Source organism: Amblyomma americanum, chromosome 1 (assembly GCF_052857255.1).
Source record: "Amblyomma americanum isolate KBUSLIRL-KWMA chromosome 1, ASM5285725v1, whole genome shotgun sequence".
Classification (NCBI taxonomy): Eukaryota; Metazoa; Arthropoda; class Arachnida; order Ixodida; family Ixodidae; genus Amblyomma; species Amblyomma americanum.
Genome location: NC_135497.1, coordinates 431,492,142 through 431,510,544, shown reverse-complemented (window position 1 = coordinate 431,510,544; position 18,403 = coordinate 431,492,142). Strand labels below are relative to the sequence as shown.

The window sequence follows — 18,403 nt, the reverse complement described above, 5'->3', positions numbered from 1 at the left end:
ATGGCGACTTTTTTTCGTTGACTGCCTCCCAGACAGGCAAATCTGTCAAAATGTTTAGTTTGTAAGCCCAGGAAGATGTACTGTTAAATTAAACCTGTAACCTGGTTTGTCCAGCAGAATGGTTTTGCTGCTGCATTACCACAGAGGCCCATTCACATTTGTTGAAATTTCATTCAATGAGATGAATGAAATGAACATGGCAAGGAACTCATGCCTGAGAAGGTGAACATAGAAGAGCAAAAGTAGTAAAAGGAGAGTACTTAACTTGATGTCCATGTAGCAATGACTGTATAACGAAGCTACTCGCACCACTACGAAGTAGTGTATTACAGTGCTGAGCACAAAGCTTGAAACTGTGAAGCACTCTACGTTATGCTGCTTTGGTGTGTAAAAATCTAATCCTACTTTTAATTAATATTGCTCAGGAATCCTTTCAAATAACTATACCATAAATATTCTTAAACTTTTAGCTGCTTTATGAAAACAGAAAGTTAAGCGACTTCAATGGTTCTTTCAGAACTGACTTGAGAGTTGCAAGGTGCATTGACAAACACATGAAATGGGTGCATTCAGGATTAAATATTTGTCAGTGTTGTGTTCATAGGCAGCCTGCAGTGCCCAGGCAGCACTGCAATCTGCCTGTTTCACATGGCTGCTCTGCACATTCGCATCTCACCTCCTTGAGCTTCACAGGTTGAAAACAAACCTCCAGCTTCTGCTGTGCTAGTGCAGTTCACGTTATCGACAGGCACAAGCAACGCACGGTGGTTCTTTTCACTTCACAGGTGCAGTTGGCACCTTGTAGAATTTGGTCACGCCCGTGTCAGCAATGTGCGTTTGTTTTCAAACAATTTTTCTGGGTGCCAGACGAGTTTTCACGCCTTCCCTGTAAGATAATGCATCCTGTGAAAAAATATATATATATTGTTCAAATGTGCGTCTAAAAACTGCTGCTGTCAGCTGCTTTGGCAGTGACAAATGCAACACCACATTAGGAATGATTATGAAAGTGTACATTTGGCTGATAACATCCCTTGCCTAGGTGCCCCCATCGTACCCCACTTAGCTGACACACATCACATGTGGCTTCGACAGGGCACACATGCTTATGCCTATAAAAGCAGGCAGGTGGCATGGAAAAGCACCATGGTTGCAACTATAAAATGCATGCTCTCTTGCTAGGCTGTGTTGCAGCACCGCAATCAACGCAGCAGACTTCATCACAGGTTGCCTATAAGGAATTGAAATATAATGTAACTTCTTAGCTCTTAAGTGAACTCTGAACACACCCCTTTGCAGACCCTACACTACCTGCAACTCGCACCTGGAGATGTCAGTCCTCCTGTTATGGCATTTGTCACCAGCTGTTCATGCTGTTATGAGCCAAACTTTTTTCATTTTGAGCTCGCATTCTCAAATATTGCACTGTTTTGTGCATTTACTATAACTTGTGCTTGTATTAAAAGATGGGATAGCTACAGCTTTTTAGATGACAGCTTGTATGAGTACCCCATATGCCCTTTAACAAGAAAAGTTTTTGCTATCAGTACATTTTATAGTTTCGTTACGAAATGTCAATAATGTTCTCGAGGAATGAGCACTTCAAGAGAATCCTGTGCGTGTTAACTTGCTTGAAGTAAGGCTGGTAAACTAACATTTATTTGGTCGAACGCGTAGTGTTCCAGTGTTATAAAAACAACAATAGGAAGGGGCATATGCAATAGGCCTCATTTTGACTTGTTTACTGAAAGGCAAAAATGTCAAGTAGCATACAGAATTATAAATTGGGTATAAACAACCAGAACAGGCTTACATTGCATACTGTGTGCCCACAGCACAGCAAAAATGCGACTCAGCCAAAGAGCACATTCTTCTGTACAAGTTAACCAAAGCATCTTGCGGTTCTTCGGCAGTTTGAAGTCGGCACAAATATCTCACTACAATGCACATGCTAGGCAGTTGAGCACGTCCTGACAATCAAGCAAGGCCAAAATTTGTTCCACCTCGACAACGGTCCATCAAATTTCATCTTATTTGGCGTCACAGCTTTTCTTCACATGGCGGTAGTGCCTTGCGGTGGATACCCAATGAGGGATAATGAGAAGGCACAAAATACCAGAAGTGGAGCACACAACAGGTTTGCTACTGGAGTAGGAAAAAAATAAAGCAATGAGAGACCAGCAGCGGCGGACTGTGCCGCTGAAATCACAAGGCCTTCTGAGATGCACAAATCCATGCGATGAAGTGCCTGCAGAACGAATTCATTTTCGGAGGTTGATTTCACGCATTAAGAGGGAACGCCTCGTCATATTACAAAGGTAAACTACACCACAACTGCTAAAAATCACTGCTGAAAAGCTGTAAAGATGCAGGCAAGCAATCTGCAGCAAAATATTGAGGAAACGCGTTTTCCGCCCTGGACGCGGCCTTCTTCCTCTAGCCAACAGCACCAACAGAGCAACCAACAAAGCAAGTTCTGCCAAATTTAGCGGAATAATAAGAGGCAGTTTTGAATCAACCATTTTGCAAAAAATGCACGCAAAGTAGTGCCTCATTTTGTGAAATGAGTATAAAATAAAAATAAAATAATTTACAAAAATGCAGTGCCAGTCTTTTGTCGATCTCGAAATTGGCAGGGCAGCAGCATCGTGATTGCCACCTCAAGGAGGATATATAAAACTTGCTGGAGTGGAAGCCGCCTATACGCGCCTATAGGCAAGGGTGAAGCCGCGCCGAACGGCCGGCGGCCATCTTACCAGAGGCAAAAGGCAGCCGCGCCTGTCCGCGCTTCTACTTTTTCGCGCTGCTCATGAAGGCGCTCGCATTCAGAAACCAATGAAAACAAGTGCTTCTGGTTGTAAACGGTTATCTCCCATCAACTATAGCAGCCAACTGGCGTGATGAAGGCTATTTAACTGCGGAAATATTAAGGAGAAAAGCATGGCGCAGCCGCGCTTTTTCGCGTTTACAAAGCAACGCTAACGAGCGGTTCTAGTATTAAACGTCTATTTTCGTCAACCAGAGGGAAACTGGCATGTACAAGGCAGTTTTCCAGCTCAAATATTAAGCAGAAAAGCTTAGCGCTGCCGCGCTCGTGCTTTTCCGCGCTGCGGATGACGTTGCTCGCATTTACAGAGCAACAAAAACGAGTGGTTCTAGTTATATACATTTATTTTCCATCAGCTAGCAGAAAACTGGCATGTAAAAGGCAGTGTAACTGTACAAATATTAAGGAGAAAAGCGTAATGCAGCTGCGCTCGTGCTTTTTCGCTTTGCTGATGCAGCTGCTCCCATTTAGAAAGGAATGTAAATGTGCGGTTCTAGTTGTAGTCGTTTATTTACCATCAACCAGCAGCCAACTGATATGCAGAAGGCAGTTCAAATGAGCAGATATTAAGGAGAAAATTTCACATACAGTCAAGAACACCATGACAAACACCCTACTGGTGATTTAAAATAATCACCCTCGACAAAAGTGGTCTCACTTTGTTTTTGATCAGTTCACGGTTTCGTTCTTTCGTCATGTGGTGTATTCTGACTTTTATATATTCTTCAGCGATTTTTTTGCACAAAATATAAATATGGTTATCAAGTGGATCAAGATCAAGGATGTGGTCCTCCAGTTTCTGGAACCAGTTTTTCTCTGTGCAGGTGCCCAGGACTTCAAGGATGAGGTGTTTTGATCTTACCGTCACCATTTTAATAGTATCATATTCTGCCTGTAGCCGTCGCAGCCCCTTTTCAACTGCTTCACACAGGCCAACGACGTCTTGTGACGGTGAAATGAGTCCACCTCGGCTTTTTTGCCTAATTAAAGGTGCCAGTTCATCCGAGTGCAGGGCTGCGATGCACAGTTCACATGTTACCGTTGAACGAACTTTCTGATCGACGAAACCTGCAATGTACGGCACTACAGCACCGACAAAAGCTGACAGGCTTTCTGGGCAGTCAATGCGATGGGTATAGTTGTGGTCGTCGGCCTACAGGATTGATGACCTGCGCATATCAGTAAGCATGCTGCTTTCACCTACCAAAGCTCCTGTAGTTGTTGGATTTAGAATTGAGACTATGCCTTGGGAGCAGTTTCCAGAGCTTGATGAAGTCACTTCTGTCTGAACCAACAGACGCTTGTATGAAGCCATGAACTGCGCAGCGGTTGGGTTGTTGTTATGACCACCTCGTGCACGTATGGACCCGAATAAGTTTTCGGCGTGATCTTGGCTAAGCTTGTGCGTCAGCAAGTATTTCAGCTGATCCTTGCGAACAAGCTCATCGAGCAATTTTTCTGTGCTGGTCATGCACACCAAAAATCCAACGAACCCAGTTTTCTTCAGCCCTTCTATTACTGGACGCCCTGCCGGGTCTCTTAGCCCTTGTATGTAGGCACGGGCCTCGGAAAAGAATAGCTTCCAGTTGGCTTCATTCTGCTTGCGAAGAGGTGCCTTATAGGACCTTGCAAGTGGGTTTCGAGAGTTCATGATGTCGAACAAGCGATCAAAAAGCCTAATGAACTTAGCTGTTGCAGTGGCACCCTTGAACTGTGGCAGCTTGAGCACTTGTTCGCAGAAGTCCAAGGCGTCAGCAACTGAAGCACTCAACGCTTGTACTGCATATCGTACTATCATTTTTTGCTTTTCCCACTGGACATGCACCTTTGTGAGCTTGTTTCCAAGCCGCAACCCTTCTCCGCGTTGCAATGCCTCCAATGCCAGTATATAAGCCCACTTCACGTGATTTCCTTCCATGTCAATAAGGTGGCTTACAGTTGCCAATGAGTTCCGCACAAGCTTAATCATGTGACAGGCATCTAGGATAAACTGAATGTTTTTGGTGCAGTCAGCAGGGTTGACAAAGCTTGTAGAAAACCGGTGAGAACACGGTAGAAGCTCAGCGCCTAAACATTTCGCCATAGTGAAGTTAGAGGAGGCACCATCAAATGTAAGAGAGATGACATTAGCATGCACTGACTCAAGCTTGTGAATGCACTGCTTAGTCAGCTCCGCCCTCTCGGCACCAGTGAGTGTGTCGATCAAAAAGTAAGCGACAGGCATCTTGATTCTGACATTTACACCAACAATCATGTACACACACACATTTCTCGCTTCAGGGAGACTGTCGTCATCTAGCCCTGTTCCAAAGTTCACATACCCGACTATTTTGTTTCCAACAAGTTCTACATGTTTCCTTATGGCCATGTCGTCCGCGATCAGAGCGCAGTAGAATGGCTCATTCCGTGATTGTGTAAATTTTTGAAGGAAGCAAAATGCTTCATCTGTAAAGCCAGGAGCTCCGTGGACTGAGCGATACCATTGCCTAAGTGTCCACTGTGAAGGAAGGGCATCATTGAATTTGGACCTGACGTAGTCATACGCGTCCGGGGAATAAAAATGCAAAGTCAGCGCGAACGCGCGGAGCTCGGGTGTGTATACACCCTTTTGATTGTTGCCCGCTCTGTTCAGAAGCTGCTGAATATCACTTGAAATTGAAGACGTGAACACCTGTGATCCTTCTTCTGAAAGGAGTTTTTGATCTCTGATTTCCTTGATAATTTCTTGCGCTGTCTCATTTCTCTTTGTGAGTCTTCGCTTCGTTTGCTGCAAAGTTTTAACTTTCTTTTTCAGATGAGTTATTTCTTCCTCGGAGGCACTGACTTTTTCTTTGTACCATTGTTTGGTGGGTGAAGGCACAGGTGGCTCTTCTTCAGCTTCAGACTTTTCATGCTGCGGTGAGCAGCTATTGGCTGGGATGTCTTCATGCTTGCGGCCTGGACGCTTCCTTTTCACCTGAAATAGACGCCATATGTACATCTGATGAGTCTCAAGTCAGAGAAAAATAAGAGCAGTTGTAAAGCTATGCCTCGTTTGCTACCAAAACTTACTGCTTCATAAAGGTGGATGTATGTTATTTTCAAATTTCTCTTAAGCATCTTTCCAAATCATTAGCCTGTTTATTTTGTTTAGCATTTGAGCTTGCATATTAATTAAATCTCTTCACGTCACCACCGACGAGCGCTTACTGAACAGATTTGCAGACTGAAGCCGCATCTGCAGCCTACGGTTATGAGTAGCAGTTTTCGTACTTTTTATCCTATGAAAATAGAAAAAAATTTGAAGCTGTGCAAAATCTAGGCGCAATAGCGGTCTCTATCCAATGTCATGGTTACAGCCTAGCTGAGGCGACCCTGCCAGACGGCAAATTTGATGTAATTTTCATAGAATGTCATTCAAAGGTAATGCCCTTCATTAGATGTGACAATGGTAAAGTTAATGACATTAGTTGAAAACGACATCCGCGGTCTAATGAGCTCGAGAAACTCAGTCGCATTTCTCGCGTTTGCAGCTGGCAGGGCACAAAGTGTTGATTTTTATCCGGCTTATCACGGTCACTTCTTTTCAACGAAAGCGAGACCGCCACAAATACATCGCGCGACGTTCTAACATACTCACGGGCTTCTGTAGATGCTCCGGAAACGCAGGGAACACAGAAGGAACACTACCCGCACGCAGTCGCGTTGTCTGTCCGGTGCGGTCGAAGCACTCCGGCGCGAAATGCACACAGCAAAGGCGATCTCCATCTTTCGCATGCCACCTTTCACGGCGAACAGCCCGCTCCCACAGGCTCCGCAGCTCCGGATATTTTGGAAACCTGTCGGCAATTCCACGACTATTAGTCGTTGCACACACACACAACTTATCAGTTGACATCCATAGGCAACGCGAGCGTAGTGGCTCAATGAACGTGTTTTCGTATACTTACAGGTGAAACGTGAGGCCACAACCCTTCTTCAGCCTGTTCGCACATCCGTAGGCAACGCAAGAGGCAACCATAATCAAATCTATGGTGTTTACATGCCCCTCACATCAACTTGCACTGCAGACCAACTCACGAAAACAGCAGCGCGAGGCGGTGCCGCTGGCGCCGAGCGCGCTTTCTGCCTCTGGTAAGATGGCGGACGAAGGCTTCGGTCGGAGCGCGCCCTCTCCACTCCAGCAAGTTTTATATATCCTCCTTGGATGGGTTTTATATATCCTCCTTGGGCCTTTGGAAACACGCGCCTGCGGGCTGCCAGAGCGCGCCGCCAGGCGCTCGATTTTCTCGGGCTGCTCGCGCACTTCCGGTGGCTGCCCAGAACACGTTCGTTTTTCTCTGGCTGGGGGGTTTCGGGCAGCCAGCGGGCAGCCAGACTCGCCAGGACGATTTTGTGCTGGCAGCGTCGTCTGCTAGCTCCACAGCCCTCCGCTGTGACGGCTAGCAGACGACAAAATGGAGAGAGGCGCATTCGCGACAGCTTGGGTGGTTAACAGCTAGCGCGCAGAAACGGCGTTCGCATTCGTATCTCTGTGCTGTTTTCCTAACATGGTTATGCGTGTCTTATTTCGAGTCGAATCTTCGAGCCGCATCTTGTTTACTCGTTTCAACTAACGCTTCTTATTTCTGCACCTCCGCGCGCCGTCTTGTGCGAAGCGTCGTTACCTCTCTTGATTACTTGATAAGATGGTTTGGTTTCCGGTCTTATTTTATTTTACTACGTGCACGTCTGCATATCTTTCTAACGTATACTGCATGCATGCATGAGAGCTCTTGTACGTTGGCTTGCATCTGATATATATATCTTCTCTAGCTTCTTGCGGCGTCTACAATATCTCTATTCTTGTATCAGCTAGCCGTATTTATCTTTGTTTCGTGTCTTGCAGGTTCAGCGGTTGCTCCCGGTTTGTTTTTCGGACGATGATGGCCGCGCTTCGCGATTTCGGCAGTTCTTCGTGGCGTCTCAAACTGGCGCGCCGTTATCTCTCTCTCAAACTCATTAGCGCGCGCTTATATCTTTTCGTTTGCGCGCGGCGTCTATCATCGCCTCTGGTATCAGCTATAGCTGTATTGTATATCTTTGCTTTTTTCTCTTGCAGCTGGCTCAGCGGTCGCTAACGACGCCTGTTTCGTTCGCACCTCTGGGTTTCGACTGGATCGTATCGGCATATGCGCGCTCTCCGAGCGACGTCGACCTCGTATGCGCGTGAGACACGCGTGGTTCACGGCAGATAACGGATGCATTGCATATAGGATATGCATCCGTTATCTCTCGTGAACTCCACGGAGTTGGTTTCCGGTTTTGTTTTATTGCAGCACATATACGCGCGTCGGCGCGCTCCCTCTGATGTAGGTATGCACGCATATGTGTCGTGCATGCGTTGTAGCGCTTTTTGCTGCTGGCTTAAGTGGCTTAAGTGCTGGCTTAGTTTGCGGCGTCTATGACATATCCGTAGCTCTCTTCTGGTATCTACGTATCTTTGGTTCGTCTCTTGCAGAGGTTGAGCGATATCACTCTGTTTCGGACAGCGCTTTGACATCCAGCTCTGCGCGGCACCCGTGCGGCATATCTTTGGTGCGGACATGCATGGGTGCGCCTGTGTTGGTGCAAGCTTACGGGTAGTATCTTATTCCATTTCTTTGGCGCTTTACGGATTAGCAGGAGTCGCTCAATCTGCATGCTGTCTTTTGCATCTGCTTCGTCCCTTATTTATACGTCAGTTCCTTTCCAACGCTTTCACTTCATATACATTCATTTCGGAGGAGATACAGGATGGCCGCGCCGCTGAGAATCCTCTTGGAACGTGTGGAGACAGAAAATTTTGAGGTAGTCGACGATACCGGTGCACCCATTTTACACGGAAACCAGCGCCTTTATGAGGCAGCAGGTACGTACGTATATAGCTTTCTCGCTACATGTGCATGTATATGCCATATTTGATCATGCAGTACTTAGTGCGCAACATATATATGCTTTCCTTTGGTTGCAGACAACTTGCAGGTTTGGCTCAATGCGCCGACAGCCCCCGTCCCATCTACCACCGAGCCTGGGGAGTTGTGGCCTCGGGCCAAAGTTCTGTTCCTGATTGAAGAATATAAAAATTTCAAATCAGACCCTTCTAAACACCTATAAACTAAAAGACAACTCTGGGAAAATTTGGTACATTTGATGAATTCAAATTTCGGATGCCATTTGACCCATTCGCAAATTCAGAACAAGTGGCGGGGTCTAGAGAGAAAATATATAAAACGGTGCGACACCATAATAGCCAATCAGGGGCGGACCGCAGAACATGCGACTTTGAAAAGTAAGTACATTACTTTTATACGTACGTAGAACATGATCTCAGAAGAGTAGATTAATTTCTACAGAATGGAAAACTTGTTATGTTTTCCTGATTATATGCATATGTGACTTTTGCCTCTGAAGCAGTTAACTGCTTCAGAGGCAAAAGTCACATATTTAGTCATTGCACAAACCTGTGAAGAATGTTGCGGCATTTTTACTATTTGGTCCAGGTAGATTGTGACAGAATAATGTCACATATTTTAAGGAGCCTTAATTAAATTTTAAAGGAAAATGGTGCGAAGAAGACGACGCGAATTAACCGAAGAATAAAGAAGAGGAAGAAGAAGCATTCGTTGATGTGGAGAGCGATGATTGGTGGAGAAGCATTCGGTGCGGTGGAGAGAGATGATTGGTGGAGAAGAGAAGACGACGACGACAAGGCTTACGTGGACTAACACCGAGGCTATATTGTCGCCGATTCAACTCTCTGAGAAAACGGTTGCTGGAGGAGCCCTTGCAGCATCTTGGCCTTAGTTTGAGCAGCCCGCTCTTGCTATCATTTGGCAGGATAGATAAGCGGGCGAGTTGGTGATACATAATGCAAAAAAACAGCGCGAACAAACGGGGACTAGACGAAGAATACACAGGAACAAGCGCTGTTTTTACTCTCAACTAAAGTTTAATCACAGGAAGCACACTTATAAAAGGAAACAGAAAACGAAAAAAACACAAAATCAGAACGCAAGTGTTACTATGTGATGTCCAGATATGCAACCTCACAGTCACGCAGGAGCAGGGATGGTTGGCTGACACATAATCTTGGTTTCTTTGTCATGTTATACGCCTCGATAATTTCCCTGGTCAACTGGTCGGGGTGTTTGTACAAAATGTCAGTAAAATACAAGGACGGAAAACAGCGCTTGTTCCTGTGTATTCTTCGTCTAGTCCCCGTTTGTTCGCGCTGTTTTTTTGCATTATCATTTGGCGCCACCACATTTGTGTTCAGCCACAGATCTGTTTGTACCGCTGTTCTAAATTTCCTGATAGAATCTCGCCGACTGCCTTGCTAAGTGTTCCAACCTTTTCTTTTCTATCAATTATTACATTTTGACTAAATCATTAATATTTAATCCCTCTCTTTATTATTATTCTTAAAATTTTAAAATCAAAACACTCATCCCTTTTTTGTTCTTGACGAAAAATTCACCGGTGTTGCGCTCCCACGTGCTTTTCCTTTTTCTTAACTGCGTTCAGGTGAATAGCCACCCGATTCTTGGCCGATCCCCCAGTGTGGGTATGTGCCATCTTTTGATAGGCTAATAATAATAATAATAAAAGGGCGAGCGAGAGCGAGGCACGGGGGGGAACAGCAGAGAAGCGGAGGCTCCGGCGGGTCAGGGACACTTTGGCTAGAAGAGAGCGACGCCGGCTACTGCTCCGGTGAGCTCGCGTTCTACGACTCCGTATCGTGGACTTCCTGCCGTGCCTGAGCCCGTTCCGGAGAGTCAACAGAGGAAGCTACCCCCTGCTACGTCCAGGGGTGTCTCCAGCGCTGTTTCCACCCATCCGGGTGGTGGCCCCAACGCCAACAACACCGGCATCATCTCCACGGACGCTTGGACCTGGAGCTTGTACGACGCAGCCAGCGACGCCAGCCCGAGCACGTCGAACACCGCCAGCGACGCCAGCCCAAGCACGGCGAACGCCCCCTCTTTGCCACCTACTGGATCCATACAACGCTGTAGCCACACCGAACCAACCGTGACCACGAACGTTGACCGCTAATAGTAGAACAGTAGTAGTAGACGCTAGTAGCAGTGTGCCCGGGTCGTGTGTATTTATAGTCTTTTATTGCGAAGCAATACTACTTTAGGTCGCACTTCAGCCCGTTCCGTGGCGAGGCGGTGGTAGGCACCATTGACCTTTAGCGTGACCTCGCTGCTTGACGTAACACCACGTGACCTAGAGTGACGTCACACCAGCTGTGTAAAAACGGGGCCCCATCTCACGCCGTCGCGAGGCGAGGCGGTAGCCACCAACGGCGGCCTAACTCCCGCTCCTCTCACCAGGGGCGCTACGGTCGGTGTGACGTCACACCAGCTGTGTAAAAACGGGGCCCCATCTCACGCTGTCGCGAGGCGAGGCGGTAGCCACCAACGGCGGCCTAACTCCCGCTACTCTCACCAGGGGCGCTGCAGTCAGAGTGACGTCACACCAGCTGTATAAAACAGCTCCGCTCCTCTCGCCAAGGAAGTCATACAGCCAGATGTTATGATGGTGCCTACGAACAAGGCAGCTCGGCAGAATGCAAAGAGGAAGCATCAGCGAGCTACGGAGACGGAAGAACGACTTTCTAAGCGGCGTGCCCAGTATGCAGCTCGGCGACAACGTGCAACCTCCTCTGTGGAAACAGCAGAAGCAAAGGAAGAAATTATGAGTTTGCCCGACAGTGAGTCTCCTTCTACTAGTTCAGAAGGCTGGAACGCGACTAAACGGCAGAGGCGTGTCCAAGAAACCCCGGAACAGCGGCAGCAGCGGCTCGAGAAGGAACGTGCGTTTCGAGAGAAGGAAAACAGAAAGCGAAGAAAACAGCGTGCAGTAGAAACACCCCAGCAGAGACAAGAGCGTTCGAAGAAAAGACAGGAGAAATCTCTCACCAAGGCTGGCCCGACTCAACCCGAAGGACACATTGCAGTAGGACGACGTGAAGAACATGCGAGAAGAGTAAAGGAGTTTGAGACGGCAACGCGTGAATTCAACAGACGCTTTACTAACAATCCGTAACGCTACCGTACTTTAACGAAAGCTACTGCAAGCACCGAGTGGGCATATCTTACGACGCGGAGAAAATGGAGTGTTACCGCACTGTCGGCCAATCGATACTGGAAGATTTTATAATGGGCACGCTGGTGAGGGAAATGTTTGTCGGCATACACGGATTCGACGGATAACTTCCTCTTGGATGATTCACTGTAAGCCGTAACACTAGCATAACCCAAGACTGCCACCAGCCATACTACCAGCTGATCCGAGAATAACACACTATTGCTTCGCAATCACTATGCTTAACCAAGCTAAGCCACGGCCGTTTTGTGTTAGTTTTGTGTTCTAGTGTGTGTGCCACATAGGGTGTATTAAATGTGCCTTTGTGTGGGTACACCCGTCGCCTTGTCCATTCTTTCAGTCCGAGTGTTCTCCGGAGAGATCCGTGACAAATAATTAACTGTACCAATTTTGGACATCTCTTGTCTAAATGATGTAATTCCTGATGTAATTTTAGGGTGTTATAGATTACACAGCAACATTTGGGTGGTTAAACTGACTGTCTTTTTTGTCAACTGCATACAGCTGCTGAGAGGCATAAACCCGGACTTTGTGCTCATGCCAACAGCTCTGCTGCTGGGCAACTATCGGGCATTATGCATGCCGTGGTTATAGGCTAGCTGTACATGTGTCTTGTCTCGCTGAATAGATATATGTCAAGCTTCATGCATGAAATAATGTGTTTGCAAAGAGCTGTACACATATTAAGTGATGTCATATATGTGTCAAATTGATTCTATTTTTCTTGTTCTCAGGGAGCTCGCTGAAATTTTTTAAAAAGCTCACAGCATCAACCCACCCTACCTGCTGTGGCCAGGACTCGTGCGGAGCATCCATGAGTGAGTCATTTTTTTTCTGCACACGAGAAGTGCGACAGGAAATTTACATGCATTGTAGCACAGGCTTTGCCGAAATAAGTAACTAGTATATTGGGCTTGCCTCTCAGCCATATAGTGCAGCCCTTATGGCACTACTACACAGCAAATGGCCTCAGATAGTGAGGAATGGTTCTCCTTACAGATTTAAGGTTTAAGGGGTGCCATGCATGTGCTCCATTACATGCCTAAAGAAGAAACCCAGTTGCTTGGTTACTTTTGGAAAACACAGTGCATGTTGTGCAAAACATATTTGAAATCAAACACCATCAGGGGTTTCCCCAAGCATAAAATCAGAGGGATGTTGGTGAAGTAGGGGAGTAGTGGTAGTCATTTTTCAGTTTTTAATTGTGTCTTGATGTGGCACGTAGGACAAGAAAGGCCCATGACTGCAGCACTACACTCATGACAAAGAGTGTCAACAATTGCTTCGCTTTAGACAAGGATACAAGTTATATTTATCAAGAGACAAAAGTAAGGAACGACTACATGAAATGTGTCCAGAAATGGTGCAGTAGCTCTGAATACTATAAACCTAACAAAAAAAAACTATCTCTGTTCAACACCAGTCGCATATCGGAGACTTGTAAACCTCCGCAAAACATGCATCTTTGCTCTGAACATAACAGACCGAGTCAATAATTAAACAAAGACACCAAGAAGTCTCGTTTGAATGCTCAACTTTGTACGCACACGTGGAAGGTGTACATCAGAGCTTTGATGTCAGCCGTGATGATTTGCATGACACTGACACATCTAGGTATCAAAATTTATGGCTGCTACGCACAGTTGGTTGAATATGTACAAGGCTCTTCGCACACTCCGACTATTCACTCAATAACCATAAACCAATCAAGAAATATAAACCAACACATGAGTATATCTGTGTGTTTTCTACTAATAAAATAACTGAACTGCCACAAATATATGGCGAATTTTCAGCCACATTCCTAGCATTTACATCCGTGAGTTAGGTATGAAAAAAAATCAATACCAATTAAGGAAGGGCCTTCAGAAAAACAAGGGGGTGTGTAGGGAAGCCACTGAACCTTGCACAAAATATATGGATCTTGATACATTTGAAAGGACATTAAAGCTGTCAAATTTAGTTTGAAAAATTTTGTGCTCTAGCTTCTTTGTAAATGTAAATGTGGTATGAGCATTATAAAGTTCCTTCTATGGCTGTTTAGGGCGCAACATTAAATTTGACAGGTTAATTCCATGGGGTAGACCTTTTTGAACAAAAATACAAAATCTGCAGTGTTATTTTTTTCGGCTAACTGAAATTGAAAAGCCTTTGATAGCAATTGAATCCCTGTTTCATAAATGGTTTGAAAGATGCTCCAAGTTGACTTTTGATGTCAGCAGAATTATATGTACGAAACTAAATGACTAAATGAATGACAGTGCCCTTTGTGTAGGAATTACACATATGAACTACAAAGTCTCTGTTCTTTAGTGCAAGGAATGCATAATGATGTCGCATTATTTTGCCACCAGCAGCCAGGCTGAACCTGCAGCCAGCCCCCAGCCTGGTCCCAGCAGGGTAACTGTCACAGCGAGCCCAATTCCTGGCAGCTCGCAACTGAGCACGAGCGGAGGCAGCACTACTGCTGGAGACTCACAGCCCCAAGCCCATCTACGCTGCCAAGCCCCCTGCAGCAGCAACCAGGCCCAGCCAGGAAGAGGCCCAGGACAGATACCTCTCGTGCAGTGCTCGAGAGTGCCGTCACCCATCTTGAGGTGGCCGAAGCTAACAGACAGCAGCGACACAGGGAGCGCATGGCTCTTGAAGAGAGGAAGGTTGCTGCTGATGAAAGGAGGACAGCAGCTCTTGAGCGGGTGGCTGCAGCACTTGAACGGCAGGCGCTTGTCTCACTCTATTCTCCGATACGTGCCCCAACTCATTCCCCAATTCATTCCCCGATCTGTTCTCCAATTCACTCTCCAAGCCCTCCTTACTATAATGCTTAATTTTAATGTTTCATCTTTTGTTTAGTGAGCGCTTACTTTTATAATTTTCATTCATAATTGCTGTTATATGTTTGTGTTCAGTTCTGTATATTTCTGCTAAGTTGCTATGTATGTGTGTGTGCATGTGCACACTTAGACACATTAGATTCATCTCGTTCTTGGTTGCACTTGATATTGTGTACATACTTTAATATAGTTTAAAATCTAATAAGATCTGCATGTTTCATGGAATGTACATTCTGATCACTTGTTTTTGTGTGTACTGATAATAAATTGGATGGCAACAAAATTTCCAGAGCATACTTGTCTAAATTTCTCTAGCACACACCATCCTTCTAGCAGTTTAGCTTGCATGCTTGTTGTCATTTACTATTCAGGGGACACAATGCACATTTGAACATGTCAGCCATCTTATGGTGACTGAAGCTAACACACAGCAGTGGATGGCCATTGAAGATTGCTGGTGACTAGAGGAGTGCAGCACTTAATTGGGTGGCTGCAGCACTTGAGTGATGGACCTCCTTCTCACATCATTCTCCAAGCCTCCTAACTAATGCAGTTTTTAATGTTTTCTTTTATTCTATCTAGTCAGCAGTTGACATTTTTTATAACTCATTAATTAATTGCTTCTGTATGTTTCATTCTTTTCAGTTCCATATATTTACACTAATTGGCTACATGTACGTGTGTATATGCACACTAGTAAATTTGTCTCTTATCCTCTATTACATTTCAATATGTGTGTACTTTAAATTATCCTAGTGCTTCATCTTTCCATATATTCTACAACCATGCATACGTAATAAGATCTAGGTGTTTCACTGAATATACATTAAGATTACTTGTAGAGCATAACTGTCTAAAATATCTCTACTGCACACCCTTATTCCAGCAGTTCAGCTTACACACTGCCTCTTGTCATTTATTGTTCATGGGGCAGAATGCAGGCATATACGAAGAGAAAACTGAAAGGCTACTCTGTATGATTTACACAAGAAAATTTATTTCACGAACATCATGCATGAACATCATTTTGTGTACCAATACCCCTTGCTACATTAACCAGTCTATGCAGGTGACAGGCAGTAGCATACTCCAAGAAGTACGGAAAAAAGAATTAACCTACACTAAAATGTGTCATCCTGCAGGACCACACAGCTAGATTTGCCCATAGAACACAGAGCTTGAAATGTAGCAGCGTCAACAAGACCAACAACAAAGCATTGCAATATACACAACTTATATGAGAAACTTATACAGCTCACATTCAAACTCTTACTATGAATTAATGATATACTTCCTCATTAATTAAGGGCAGGCCACAGGTGTTAGTGGAGTATGGTCAATAATTAAGCAAAGTTTTTTCCTTAAACTTAAGCACTATTTATGCAATTTATTGCATGAAAAATAATGAGATTCAGCTAGAAAATTTTGTCAGTGCGCGGTTCAGGAACACCATTACCACAAAACAGAAAAGGCTGCCAACGAACAGATCTGAGCAGGAGCTAGCAGATCCCACTTCAGAACCAGAAGTTTCCAGTAGGGACCAGAAGACGAGCCCAGCACAAAATCAGCTGCCCTATTGGGACCATATATACACTAAAAGAAAACCTATCCCTTCTGGGACAAATAAAACCACAGAAAACAGCAATTCCCATTTGCAAATCAACACCTTGGATATTATTGTGATGAGGTAAAACCATATTTTTTTATATAAAGTAAGAAAGGTCGGTCACGGCCATTTAATTAAAGTGCTGTTGCATTTAACAATGCACCATAATATTCTTCACCACATTATCTATCTGCAATGTACATAACAAATATTTAAATGCATAAAGACTGAGAAATTGCATGCAAATACAAAAGTACACAAATGAAAAGGACAATAACAACTCTTGACAAAAAATGTAGGAAGACCACTCCATTAAGAAAAGATAGAAAAGGCTGCAAGTCATCGTACGTGCCAATTGCGTTGCTTCATTTATAGTCCCAACAGGCAACATACACATAACAATATTGTTGCTGAAAGCAAATAATATAATTTCTCTGCTTTCAGCCTTAATTTTATCTTTAAATGTAATGGAGTGATGGAAGCTCACACTGCATAAAGCTCAAGCAATGAAAAAATAAATGAAGGCCGCTATACATGAGAGGCATATATACTTCACGATTGAAGGCTCTGAGCCACGCTGTCGCGCTAAGTTCCTGCCGAAACAGCACTCTCTTCCTCGTCGTCGGCAGGCTCAGTTGGCGACACGTTGGTTCCGCTGTCCACTTCCTCCAAGATTTCCATTGCGTCGCCGCACCCCCTTGCCTTGTTGTAAAGCATGCAAGCTGCCAGCACGATGTGCACCTCCTGGCTTATTCTGGCGACGTCGATGTAGAGGAGCCGCTGAAATCGCGCCTTCAGCGGGCCGAGGCTGCCTCCACAACAACACGCTGCCGACTGTGCGCATTGTTGAATGCCGCCATCCAAGGCTGCCAGTTGGTCGTGGAGTGGCGGTACGGGGGCAGCAGCCACGGCAGCAGCGGATACGCAGCGTCTCCCAAAAGGTACCCTCCTGCGCGAATTAATTAATCCAGATATGTAAGAAATAAAAATTAACAAATTAAAACCTCCTGCGTATATGACCGACCGTAGCATATGCAGCAATTTGTAAACGCGTAATTCCAAGAATCACTATATCTATACGTGTTGCTCACAGTTCAGCTTGGTTAAAGCTAGCGGAAACGATCCGAGACGATTAATCGATATCTTGCATATATGCGCGCGCGCCGCTTTCAGTTTTCTGAACTCTTCCGCGCATCATGCACGTATTAAACACGCATTAGTGATGTAACAATAAGAAGTTCTTTAACTCACCATCGCATTTAGATTCCCCGTCTTTGAAGAGGAAGCTCTCGCGGGGAACTCTGGAGTCGTGTGCGCTGCCGGGGAAGCCGACGAAGACGTCTATGAAAACCATGTCAGCGTTGCAAACCCCCTGGAGTATGATGGAATGAAACTTTTTTCGATTATAATAACTTTCCTCCGACTCTGAGGGTCGAGCAATGCGGACATGGTATCCATCGATGGCCCGCGATGACGTCCGGCGGCACTCGTCCGCGACGGTCGCGAGCTGGCAGAAAGCCGTCTTGCTGCGCTGTCGCTCGTCAGGGTCCGGCCAGCATATCTCTCTCTCGCTTATCGAGAACAAGAAATCTAATACCCGACATATTGCAGCGTGGACCGTCGACTCACTCACGTCGAATTTGTCGGCAATCTGGTACATCGTGGTTTGAGTACCGATGTATACGTACGTCAGGGCGATGAGCATCGTCTTCTGGACAGATATCTGGCGCCGTCCTCGGCATCCCTCCGGGTAGAAGGTAGATGCCTCAAATTCTCCAGTGAGATCTGCGCACAAGTTTCTCGAATTCCGAAACAGTTTCCGGAATTCAAATTCCAAATATGTGGGCACGACTCCCTCCACATAGAGTGGGACCCTGTGACGGTCCTGCCTCTCTACATGCGCCGCCAGGAGAAGCACAACAGAGACGTCGTCGTCATCATCTTCGCTGTCAACGGGCTCACTCCGGCCAACAGCATCGGTGAGCGCGGCAAGAGCAGCTACCTCTTCGCTCTACATGATGA

General features: G+C 45.6%; 1 protein-coding gene and 1 long non-coding RNA gene across 3 annotated transcripts; one reads left to right on the top strand and one right to left on the bottom strand.

The window, feature by feature from the left end:
* Positions 1-4,807: 4,807 nt before the first annotated feature.
* LOC144125056 (uncharacterized) lies at positions 4,808-6,882 on the bottom strand. The gene is made up of 4 exons (XM_077658116.1): positions 6,757-6,882; positions 6,447-6,645; positions 4,969-5,783; positions 4,808-4,817 (listed from the first exon to the last, which is right to left on the bottom strand). The coding sequence occupies exons 1-4, from the start codon at positions 6,825-6,827 to the stop codon at positions 4,808-4,810; spliced, it is 1,095 nt and encodes a 364-aa protein (XP_077514242.1). The 5' UTR covers positions 6,828-6,882.
* Positions 6,883-8,332: 1,450 nt separating this feature from the next.
* Positions 8,333-15,019, top strand: LOC144103881 (uncharacterized). Of its 2 annotated transcripts, none has more exons than XR_013308355.1 (4): positions 8,333-8,696; positions 8,799-9,116; positions 12,676-12,759; positions 14,299-15,019. It is a non-coding gene; the product is annotated as an uncharacterized LOC144103881 (long non-coding RNA). The 2 variants fall into 2 exon arrangements; XR_013308352.1 differs by having other exon boundaries at positions 14,296-15,019.
* Positions 15,020-18,403: the final 3,384 nt, after the last annotated feature.